Source organism: Saimiri boliviensis, chromosome 19, assembly GCF_048565385.1.
Source record: "Saimiri boliviensis isolate mSaiBol1 chromosome 19, mSaiBol1.pri, whole genome shotgun sequence".
In the NCBI taxonomy this organism is placed as follows: domain Eukaryota; kingdom Metazoa; phylum Chordata; class Mammalia; order Primates; family Cebidae; genus Saimiri; species Saimiri boliviensis.
This window is the reverse complement of record NC_133467.1, coordinates 45,952,482-45,964,948: the sequence shown is the minus strand read 5'-3', so window position 1 is coordinate 45,964,948 and position 12,467 is coordinate 45,952,482. Positions and strand designations below refer to the sequence as shown.

The following is a 12,467-nucleotide window of genomic DNA, read 5'->3' as shown; positions in this document are numbered from 1 at the left end:
GGATTCCAGTCGATCTGTGAAGCTCTGTCCAAGGAATTGCCAAGTTGCTACTGGCTTGATGGCTTCAGTGGGGCCTGGATAAAGATCCAAGCTGGGAGGACCTGCTCATCGAGGAGATATGGAAACCAGCACCCACGTAACGGTTCAGCCACTTTCCCATAAGGCTGCTGTGGTATACTGGGGGTCCACTCCAGTCCCTAATTGCCTCATATCTTCCAGTGCCTCAAGGTATCACTAGCGAAGCCTGCAAAAAGGCAGAGATAATAGCCTGCCTCTTCCTCTGGGACCTCTGTACCACTGAGGTACAATCCTGTTGCCAATCTGGACACAACTATGGGAGGTGGCTGGAGACAAGTTCAGAAGTCTTGTCTAGTCAGGAGGAACAAGAACAGAGACTTGCTTTAAAAAAAGTCTGGCCATGTTTCTGTAGAGCAGCTGTGCTGTGCTGGGGGTTCACTTCAGCCCCTGGTTGCCTCAGACACTCTGAAGTCCCAAGGTTGAAATGGCTGAGTCGCCTAAACAGCAAAGATGACAGTCTGGTCTTCCCCTTGGAAGCTCTGACTCAGGGAGGCCTGAATCATCTGTCAGCCAGAGAACAGCAGTGAAGGCAGCCAGAAACCCTGTTGAATGGCTTTACCCAGTGATTAGAAATGTGTTTGGGGACTGACTTAAACAAGGGTCTGGCCATGTTTTTGCGAGGTGGCTCTGCTGTGCTGAGCTACCACTTACACCCCTGGTCAGCTTGGGTTCTACAAGGCCCTCAGGCCAGAACCTAGTCATCCAAACAGCAAAGTTGGTGGCCCGCCCCTCTCTGTGGGAGCTCTGTCTAAGGAATGTTTCAAATCTCCATTGACCAGAGAACACCTGTGAGGGTAGCAGTAAGCCCCAGGTGGGACGTCCTGTTCAGTAAGAAGGAACAGGATCAGGAGCCTGCTTTCAGAAGCAGTCTGGCCATGATTTGGTAAAGCAGCTGTGCTGTGCTGTGGGAACTCTTCTGCCCCTGGTGGGTTTGTACTCTCCAATGCCCTTAGCTGGAATAATTAAGTTCCTCCAACAGGAAAGATGACAGCCTGCCCTGTCTTTTCTCTCACAGTTTATCTTGTGTGATGGAGCTGAAATTTTAGGCTGTTAATTTTTACAATAAGCATTACAGTTGTTCAGAAAGAATCTTGCTGTTCTCTTTCAGTTTAGATGTATGAGAATTCATTGTCTCCTGTAAATAAACCTGTTCAGGTTTTGTTCTCTGAAAAGAAGTCTTTTTCTGCTATCTGGCTTTGGTCACATTCATGTAGACCAGTAGCCAGTCTAAAATGACATGATTGAATTTCCATTTCCAGTGTTTCCTAGTTGTGTCTTACATTCTCCAATTCAGAACTGACCATTTTATTCTTCGTTGTCAAAATGCTAAGCTGTCCACTGTCCTTAAAATACCATCTTTGTTCATTCTTCTTTATCCAATTTTATAGGTTTTAGAATATTAGCATTTTTTCCTTTCACACTTTCAATGTCCTCCAAAAATTTCTTTGCCCTTAGTGGGTTCTCCTGTTTTATTGTGTCTAGTTCCAGTCTACGCATGGCAATTTTCCCCCACAACATGCTAATTTCATGCAAGAGATCTTTTTTTTTCTTATGGCTAAGAGAACTCTAAGTCAACAAAAGAACACTTTAGTTAGCATACAATAGAATAACATATCATAATTTCCTCTGAATTTAAACCATAACATGTTTATTTGTATAATGAAAGAATTCCCATGGTTAATATGTAACTGAAAAAAAAGTTGGACAAAACTTGAAACCAGTGTAAATTCAAGAAAGTTTCAATATTGATTTAAATACCATGAAAAATAAATCACTAGAGGATTTTAAAGAATTTCGGAGTTGGAAAAGCCTTTCTCTGAATTACAAAATAGCCATAGGCATAAAATATAAGATTAATACGTTTGACTACGTTTTAAAAATTGGATTTACACTCTAATATCTATTCTATAAACCACACCATTGTAAGAACCTTAGGTATGCATACATTTGGAAAGAAGCAATTCCTCAAAGTTTTTAAGTCTCTTTTTCTGAAGAAAGCTTTATCAATATATGACTTTTCTAATACTGTTATAGTCAGTTATAAGAATTACATTTATTCATAACTGTTAAATCTAAGTATTGTATCCTTCTATATTTACACATCTGCATCTAAGCATTGCACTTCTACATACAACTCTGAACTCATTTATGATCAGGATTCTTAGAGAAATAGGAAAATCTATGTGGCTGGGTACTGTGGCTCACACATGTAATCCCAGCACAGTGTAATGTTCAGTGTTGTATGTAGCACTAAACTTCTACATGTGGCCGTGTGCAGTGGCTCACACCTATAATCCCAGCTCCTGAAGCTGGTGGATTACGAGGAAAGAAGTTCAAGACAAGTGTGGCCAACATAGGGAAACCTCATCTCTACTAAAAATTTAAAAATTAGCCAAGTATAGTGCTGTGCACCTGTAATCCCAGCTACTCAAAAGGTTTAGGTAGGAGAAACACGTGAACCAGGAGGTCGAGGTTGCCACCGATTCAACTGAAAGGGAGGGGGCTGAGACAGGAAACTAGACGATCTGGCTTGATGGGTACCACCCCCACAAGACAAGAAATCTGAAACACTCTGTATTAGGAGTTTCACCATAAGTGCAGCTTGACCCGGGATGGTCCAGCTCAGTGGGGGGAAGGGCGTCCCCCACTACTAAGGCAGTCTGCCACTACCAATGCAGTTCATGCAGTAGATGGGCAGAGCCTGTGGCAGCTCAGCATTACCTCTGCTAACAGACTGTGACTAGACTACTCTGCGCTGGACAGGGCATCTATGAAAAAATGCAGCAGCACGACAGGAACTTATAAATAAAGCTGACCTTTCTAGGACAGAGCACCTGGGAAAACAGGAGGTTATGAGTTCAGCTGCAGTAGACTTAAATGTATCAGCCCAGCACCTCTGCAAAAAACAACAGAACTCCCAGCACAGCACGTGAGCTCTTATAAGGGACAGACTGTCTCCTCAAGCAACTCTCTGAGCCCCATATACCCAAAAAGACACCTCATAAAGGAAAGCTCAGGCCAACATCTGGTGGGTACCCTTCTGGGATGAGGACAGTAGAGGGAGAAACCAGCAGCAACCCTGGCTGTTCTGCAGCCCCTGCAGGCGATCCCGAGGTGAGTGAGATCCGGAGTGGATCCCCAGTGGTTCTGCAGCAGAGGGGCCTGACTGTTAGAAGGAAAACTAAGAAGCATAAATAAATAGCTTCAACATCAACAAAAAGGATGTCCACTTAGAGACCCCACCTGAAAGTCACCAACTACAAAGACCACAGGTAGATAAAGCCACTAAGATGGGAAGAAACCAGCATAAAAAAGAAGAAAACACTAAAAACCAGAAGGCCTCTCCTCCTCCAAGGGATTATAACTCCTCACCAGCTAGGGATCAAAGATAGGTGGAGAATGAATCTGATGAACTGACAGGAACAGGTTTCAGAAAGTGGGTAAAAACAAACTTCTCAGAGCTAAAAGAACATGTGCTGACCCAATGCAAAAAAATTAAGAACTTAGATGAAAGGTTAGATGAGATGCTGACTAGAATAAACAGCTTAGAGAAGAATAGAAATGACTTGATGGAGCTGAAAAACAGCACAACAACTTCATGAAGCATCAAGTCTTAATAGCTGAATGGACCAAGCAGAAGAAAGAATATAAGAGATTGAAGATCAATGCAATGAAATAAAATGAGAAGGCAAGAATAGGGTGAAAAGAAATGAACAAAGCCTCCGAGAAATATGGAATTCTGTGAAAAGACGTAATCTACGTTTGATAAGCATACGTGAATGTGACAGAGAGAATGAATGCAAGTTGGAAAACACTCTTCAGGATATTATCCAGGAGAACTTCCCCAACCTAGTGAGGCAGGCCACCATTGAAGTCCAGAAAGTACAGAGAACACCACAAAGATATACCTAAAGAAGAGCAACCTCAAGGCACATAATCATCAGATTCACCAGTGTTAAAATGAAGGAAATAATGCTAAGGGCAACAAGAGACAAAGGGAAGCCCACAAGACTCACAGCAGATCTCTCCACACAAACTCTACAAGTGAGAAGAGAGTGGGGGCCAATAGTCAGCATCCTTAGAGAAAAGAACTGTCAACCTAGAATATGATATCCAGCCAAATTAAGCTTCACATTCGAAGGAGAAAGAAAATCCTTTATGAACAAGCAACTACTGAGAGATTTTCTCACCACCAGGCCTGCCTTACAAGAGCTCCTGTAAGAAGCACTAATCAAGGAAAGGAACAATCAGTAACAGCCACTCCAAAAATGTACCAAATGGTAAAGACCATAGATACAATGAAGAAAATTTGTCAACTAAAGGACAAAACAGGCAGCTAGCATCAAAATGGCAGTATCAAATTCACACATAACAGTATTAAACTTAAATGTAAATGGACTAAATGCCCCTATCAAAAACACAGACTGCCAAATTGGATAAAAAGTCAAAAGCGGCCCTGTGTGGTGGCTCAAGCCTGCAATCCCAGCACTTTGGGATGCCAAGGTGGGTGGATCACGAGGTCAAGAGATCGAGACCATCCTGGTCAACATGGTGAAACCCCGTCTCTACTAAAAATACAAACAATTAGCTGGGCATGGTGGCGCGCGCCTGTAATCCCAGCTACTCAGGAGGCTAAGGCAGGAGAATTGCCTGAACTCAGGAGGTGGAGGTTGCGGTGAGCCGAGATCGCGCCATTGCACTCCAGCCTGGGTAACAAGAGTGAGACTCCATCTCAAAAAAAAAAAAAAAAATCAAAACCCATCTGTGTGTTGTATTTGGGAAGCCCATCTCATGTGCAAGGACATGTGTAGGCTAAAAATGAAGGGATGGAGGAAGACATATCAAGTAAATGGAGAGGAAAAAAAAAAAAGCAGGAGCTGCAATCCTAGTCTCTGATAAAATGGACTTTAAACCAACAAAGATCAAAAGACACAAAGAAGGGCATTACATAATGGTAAAAGGATCAATGCAACAAGAAGACCTAATGATCCTAAACATATACACACACAATACAGGAACACCCGGGTAGCACCCAGGTACATAAAGCAAGTTCTTAATGACCTACAAAGAGACTTAGACTCCCACACAGTAATAGTGGGAGACTTTAACACTCCATTGTTAATATCAGACATATCAACGAGACAGAAAATTAACAAGGATGTCCAGGACTTGAACTCAGATCTGAACCAAGCAGACCTAATGGACATCTACAGAAATATCCACCCCAAATCCACAGAATATACGTTCTGCTCAGAAGCTGGTTTTTTGAAAGGATCAACAAAATAGACTCCTAGCAGAGTTAATTAAATAGAAAAGGGAAAAGAATCATATAGATGCAATAAAAACTGACAAAGGGGATATCACCACTAATTCTACAGAAATTCAAACTACAATCAGAGATTACTACAAATACTTCTATGCACATAAACCAGTAAACCTGGAAAAAAAGGATAAATTCCTGGACACTTACACCTCCCAAGCCTAAACCAGGAACAAGTTGAAACCTTGAACAGACCAATAACAAGGGCTGAAGTTGAGGCAGCAATTAATAGCCTACCAACCAAAAACAGTATAGGCCCAGAGGTGTTCACAGCTGAATTCTACCAGACATACAAAGAGGAGCTAGGACCATTCATTCTGAAACTAACCCAAACAATATACAAAGAAGGAATCCTTCCTAAATCATTTTATGAGACCATCATCATCCTGATACAAAAACCCGGCAGAGACTCAAAACAAAACAAAAAAAATGGTCAGGCCAATCTCCATGATGAACACAGATGCTAAAATCTTCAATAACATACTGTCAAACGGATTGCAGCAGCACATCAAAAAGCTTCTCCATCATGATCAAGTAGGCTTCACTCTGGGGCTGCAAGGCTGGTTCAACATATGCAAGTCTATAAATGTAAACCACCACATAAACAGAACCAAAGACAAAAACCACATAATTTTCTCAATAGATGCAGAGAAGGCCTTTGACAAAATTCAACAGCTCTTCATGTTTAAAACAAAACAAAACAAAACTCTCAATAAACTAGGTATTGATAGAACGTATCACAAAATGATAAAAGCTATATATGACAAACCTACAGCCAATATCATACTGAACGGGCAAAAGCTGGAAGAATTCCCTTTGAAATCAGGCACTAGACAAGGATGCCCTCTCTTACCACTCTTATTCAGCATAGTATTGGAAGTTCTAGTCAAAGCAATCAACCAAGAAAAAGAAATGAAGTGTAATCAATTAGGAAAGAAAGAAGTCAAACTGTCTCTATTTGTAGATGACATGATTGTATATCTAAAAGTCCCCATCGTCTCTGCCCAAAATCTTCTCAAACTGATAAGCAACTTCCACAAAATCTCAGAATACAAAATAATATGCAGAAATCACAAGCATTCGTATATACCAATCACAGGCAAACAGAGAGCCAAATCAAGAAGGAACTCCCATTCACAATTACTACAAAGAGAATAAAATACCTAGGAATATAACTAATAAAGGATGTAAAGGACCTCTTCAAGGAGAACAACAAACGAAATAAGAGAGGAGACAAACAGATGGAGAAACATTCCATGCTCACGGTTAGGAAGAATCAATAGGTCAAAATGGTCATACTGCCCAAAGTAATCTATAGATTCACTGCTATCCCCATCAAGCTTCCAATGACCTTCTTCACCTAACTGGAAAAAACCACTTTAAACTTTATATGGAATCACAAGAGACCCCACATAGCTAAAACAATCCTGAGAAAAAAGAACAAAGCTGGAGGCATCACACTGCCAGACTTCAAACTATATAGAGGCTACAGTAATCAAAACAGCATGCCACTGGTACCAAAACAGAGACATAAACCAATGGAACAGAACAAAGACCCCGGAACACACATCTAAAGCACCACACATCTAGAACCATCCGGTCTTTGACAAACCTGGCAAAAACAACAACGGGGAAAGGACTCCATGTTTAATAAGTGGTGTTGGGAAAACTGGCTAGCAATGTGCAGAAAGCAGAAACTGGACCCCTATTTGTCACCTTACACTAAAACTAACTCAAGAAGGATCAAAGATTTAAACATAAAACCTCACATGATAAAAACACTAGAAGAAAACAGGCAAAACCATCCTGGACATAGGCATAGGCAAGGATTTCATGACTAAAACACCAAAAGCAATGGCAATAAAATCCAGGATAGACAAATGGGATCTTATTAAACTCCAGAGCTTCTGTACAGCAGAAGAAAGCAGCATTGCATGAATCAGCAATCAAGAGAATGGGAAAAAATGTTTGCAATCTACCCATCTGACAAAGGGCTAATATCCAGAATCAACAAAGACCTAAAACAGATATACAAGAAAAAAACAACCCCATTCAAAGTGGGAGAAGGATATGAACAGACACTTTTCAAAAGAGGACATATTTGAGGCCAACAAACACATGAAAAAATGCTCATCATCACTGGTCATTAGAGAAATGCAAATCAAAACCACACTGAGATATCATCTCATGCCAGTTAGAATGTTGATCTTTAAAAAATCGGAGACAACAGATGCTGGAAACAATGTGGAGAAATAGGAATACTCTTACACAGTTGGTGGGAGTGTAAAATAATTCAGCCATTGTGGAAGACAGTGTGGAAATTTCTCAAGGATCTAGGAATAGAAATTCCATTTGACCAAGCAATCCCACTATTGGGTATATACCCAAAGAACTATAAATTGTTCTAGTATAAAGACACATGCACACATATGTTGATAGCAGCCTGTGTACAATAGCAAAGACCTGGAACCAACCCAAATGCCCATCAATGATAGACTGGACAAAGAAAATATGGTACATATACACCATGGAATACTACACACTCATAAAAAATGATGAGTTCGTGTCCTTTGTAGAGACTTGGATGAATCTGGAAAACAACATCTCAACAAACTGACACAAGAACAGAAAGGCAAACACCGTATGTTCTCACTCATAGGTGGGTGTTGAACAACAAGAACACATGGACTCAGGGAGAGGAACATCACACACTGGGGGCAGTTGGGAGGGGTAGGGGAGAGACAGTGGAGGGGGGAAGGTGGGAAGGGCTAACATGGGAAGAAATGCCAGATATAATATGCACCTAAAATAAAATAAAGAATAAAAAAAAAAAAATAGAAAAAGTCACGAGGGGCCGGGCACGGTGGCTAGTGGCTGAAATCCCAACACTTTGTGAGACCAAGGCAGGCAGATCACCTGAATTCAGGAGGTTGATACCAGCCTGGCCAACATGGGGAAACCCTGTCCCTACTAAAAATACAAAAATTAGCTTGGCATGCTGGCATGCACCTGTAATCCCAGCTACTCAGAAGGCTGGGGCAGAAGAATCACTTGAACCCAGGAGGCGGAGGTTGTAATGAGCCAAGACTGCACCACTGAACTCCAGCCTAGGTGACAGAGCAAGACTCCATTTCAAAAAAAGAAAAAAAAGTAACGAGAAAAGATTGAGGACTGAGCCCTAGGAAACAACAATGTGCAAAAGGAGAAAGTTGAGAAGCAAGTAAACAGACCATGACAAAAGGACTAGAAAGGCAGGAGGCCTGAGGGAGTGAGGTCCTTCAGCGGGCTAATTGAAGATGCTATTAGGGAGGAGATGCCCTCCATTTGGTTTAATATTGCTGCCAGATTACATAAAATGAGGTGTTAGAAAAAATCCCTAGATTTATTACAGAGAAACGTTAAGTGATAACCTTGAGAACAATAACCTTGAGGAGCGTTGAATTTGAAGACTTACTGGCATGAGATCAAGACTGAATGGAAAGAAAATCTGAGTTCATGAGTGTAGATAGTTCTTTGAAAGAGATCATAATTGGGAGTCAGTCATGGAAATGTGATAGGCAAGAAACAGTAGTTTTCAAATTTTATATAGCAATGATATATTTTAAAGGTTATAAAAATTATACACTTATAGTGTTAAAAAATCCTAGACTGAGGTATTAAATTCTTAAAATTATAGAACTAAAAGACCCCTTGAACATTTCTAAATTACAAAAGCTGGTTATCATATTCATGCTTACACATAAAGACCAAGGAATACTAAAAGTTTCAAAGAGAGTATTTCTTGCTTGATAAAAATCATCCAATTCTAGGATAGTTGATACTCATCAAATATACAAAGTAATAATCACAGAAAAATACTGAATGCTATTAACAGGAATAAAATAGAAGAAAAGCAGAAAAAATCATATTTTATAAATGAAATGTTAAAAATTATATGAAGTTACTGTTGAAAAATGTGGTGAGGTGACTACTTAAATATATCCTTATTTCAAAGGAAGAAGAATGCCACACATGCAGAGCACTTTTACCAATCAGATTCACTGCATTAGCAGCACCTTCCTTTTAGCACAAGGATCAGCAAATTAGCACTTGTGGGCCAAATCCAGCCCACTGCCTGTTTTTCTAAGTAAAGTATTTTGGAGCACAGCCATGCTTATTCACTTTATTGTCCGTGGAGTCCATTAGCTGGCTGTGATGTTGCACACCTGTGGTCCCAGCTAGTAGAGAGGCTGAGATGGGAGGATCACTAGAGCCCAGAAAGTCAAGACTGCAGTCAGCCATGATCATGCAATTGCACTCCAGCCTGGGAGACAGAGTGAGACCCTGTCTCAAAAAAATAAATGTATATAGCCCACAAAGCCAAAAATATTTACTAACTGAGTCTTTGCAGAAAAAGCTGGCCAGCTCCTGGTTTAGTGGATCAAAGATCCTTTGATGTATTTTCATAAAAGTTTTACCCAATGTACTGAAATGTTTATATTAAATATAGATTTCTAACTAGTTTTCCCATCCCGTCCCTAAATTCTAAGTATAATCCTGGTACTCACTCCCAAGTTTATGTTAAATGCTAGCCTATACAAAAAATACTCTTTCTCTTACTTTCTTCCTTTTGTTATTTACATGTTGCTTTGTTTCAAGAAAGAATACAAAAATGCCCTACTAAAGGGATTCTGTTTGTTCACATGCTGCAAGAGGGGAAAAACACAAAGCACATTTTACAGAAAATAATTTGTTACAAGTCAGAACTAAGACATGAAGCCAAGCAGGGCACTCCAGGACTGAATCTGCTGGCTTCTTTAATAGGCTTCTTGCTCTCTTTCTTTCCTGGCAGCTGTGAGTCCCACAGGTAATAGAGTGTCAGTCCCTAAGAGAAACACAACTCCGACATTCATCTTTATCTATTAAGTTCATCTGTCCCAATTCTGTGGATGCTGACTTTCAGTCATTGATGATGATACACATGGACATTTATCACCAACTTTCAGATTCTTGGATCTTTGACAATTCTTATTATTAAGAGTCAAACTAGTAGGATGCAAGTTATAAATGCTGATTATCCAAATACCTACTCAAAATACCCTGTATGAATATTCCATTAAATATGCATAGAAAAAAATCAGTCATTCCTGCTACTGTTTACTCTTCTGTATTCACCAGAAAATGTCCTATTCCTTCCGCATGTCCAGGTTAAATGCTAGGGTACAATCTGGAAACCAGTGCATCATCTGAGCTTTCTCTCTATCCCCCAAACTTTTCTTATTCGATTATCACTAAATCATATTAACTATACCTCTCTTCTGTCTCTGCTTTATAGTCCCACTGCCATTTGGGACATAAACATTTAGAAAATGGCTTTTATTTAAATAAAAATGGCCAACTATTAATGTTATTTCTTACATAAAAAAAACTTAAGCAAAACAAATGAAAAAGACATAATACCACAAAAAAGGCCAACATTTTTAAATGAGAAACTAAGATTCCTAAGTTTCTTTTTTTTCACCATGCATGGGTGAAAACCTCTCACTACATTGACACTAGTTCAAGGATGTGTGACAAGGAAACTATAGCTGACTACTACTGCAAAAGCTTCCTTTGTCTCCTGGTTTCTTTACATGGTTACCTTCCATCAATCCTTTATGAGGGGTCAGCAAACTACAGGCCACAGGCCAAATCCAGTCTGCCTTATGGCTTTGTAAATAAAGTTTTCTTGGATCTCAGTCATGCCTATTTGCTTACATGTTATCCGTGGTGGTTTTCACACTACAACAGCAGGGTTAACTAGACACAACAGAGACCACATAGTCTAAAATATTTCCCACCTCATCCTTTACAAGAAAAGTTTGCTAACCACTTTTACACCATAACCAGAATGCCTTAATACTCAAATTTAATCTTGTGACTCCCTGACTCAAATTTCTCCAATGAGCCTCTGCAGCAAACACTGCTGGCTCCCTACCAATAGCCTTTCCTTATTCTTTCTTGCCTAAGAAACACAAGTCTATTGGGATGTTTATTATCCCAATTCCCCTCCTCAGCTTCAGAAAGAGAAATGAGTATTCTAAGCTAATCATGTATCTGCTTTCCCAGTGCCTGGTTTTGGGATGTGCATGTGGTTTGACCCATCCAATGAAATGTTACAGGAAGCCCCTTGCATGCTTCTAAGTTTTCTACCCATTTAAAAGACACTGTGAAGAAAAGCAGCCCTTGCGATGTTGTGTTGTGAGAACAAGATGTTTGGAGCTGTTGCGGATTAGCCAACTATGAAAGGAGACATAATAAAACACTGCCAACAACACAGCTGAAAGAGGGACAAGTGGGATCCTGGGATATCACTGAACAACCCAAACAACTCTGATTCCTACTGTTTTAGCCACTGCTCATTTAGTATGTGCAGTCCAAAGCATTCTACTGGTAAAATGCCCATGGCCCACCAGATAAGAGCTATTCATTTCATTCATTCATTCATTCATTCATTCATTCCTTTATTTATGGAGATAAAGTCTTACCCTTTTGCCTAGGCTGGTGTGCAGTGGCACAACAGCTCACTGCAACCTCTAGCTCCCAGGTTCAAGTGATTCTTGTGCCTCAGTCTCCCAATTAGCTGGGATTACACATGCTGGCTACCACACTCGGCTAATTTTTGTATTTTTAGTAGAGATGGGGTTCCACCATGATGACCAAGGCTGAAGACCTACTCGTTTCTATAGTATTAAAAAGTCTATTATAAACTTGCCTTAGCTGAGTATTCACCTCACTCCCAACCTCTCATATCTCACACTTTTGGTACTAGCAAAAGTGAACTGCTCACAAACCCTGCAAAGCTCACTCAAGCATCTTGTCTTCTGCACTTGCTGCTCTTCCTCCCAGAGGGAATCGTGTTAGAAGTTCCTTCCGGCAGACACACAATCTTGTTACATCTTCCTTCTGCCAATCATCATTCTTCTGCTTCTTTACCTTGAAACATTCTACTCAGTCTGCATGCTTACCTTCAATCCTACCTACCTTTATTCAAAAAGCTTTCATTCCTCATCAGTTATGTCTGGCACATAATCAATATAATAAATAATCA

General features: G+C 40.2%; 1 protein-coding gene and 1 long non-coding RNA gene across 3 annotated transcripts in view; both read right to left on the bottom strand.

The window, feature by feature from the left end:
• The window catches only part of LOC141582279 (uncharacterized), a 267,838-nt gene that overhangs the window by 153,666 nt on the left and 101,705 nt on the right, over positions 1–12,467 (bottom strand). The gene's annotated exons all lie outside the window — the stretch shown is intronic.
• The window catches only part of LOC141582299 (uncharacterized), a 91,539-nt gene that overhangs the window by 63,061 nt on the left and 16,011 nt on the right, over positions 1–12,467 (bottom strand). Inside the window, exon 7 of the mRNA XM_074390172.1 lies at positions 10,135–10,262. Coding sequence (XP_074246273.1) covers positions 10,135–10,262 — 128 coding nt within the window. The remainder of the gene's footprint in view (positions 1–10,134; positions 10,263–12,467) is intronic.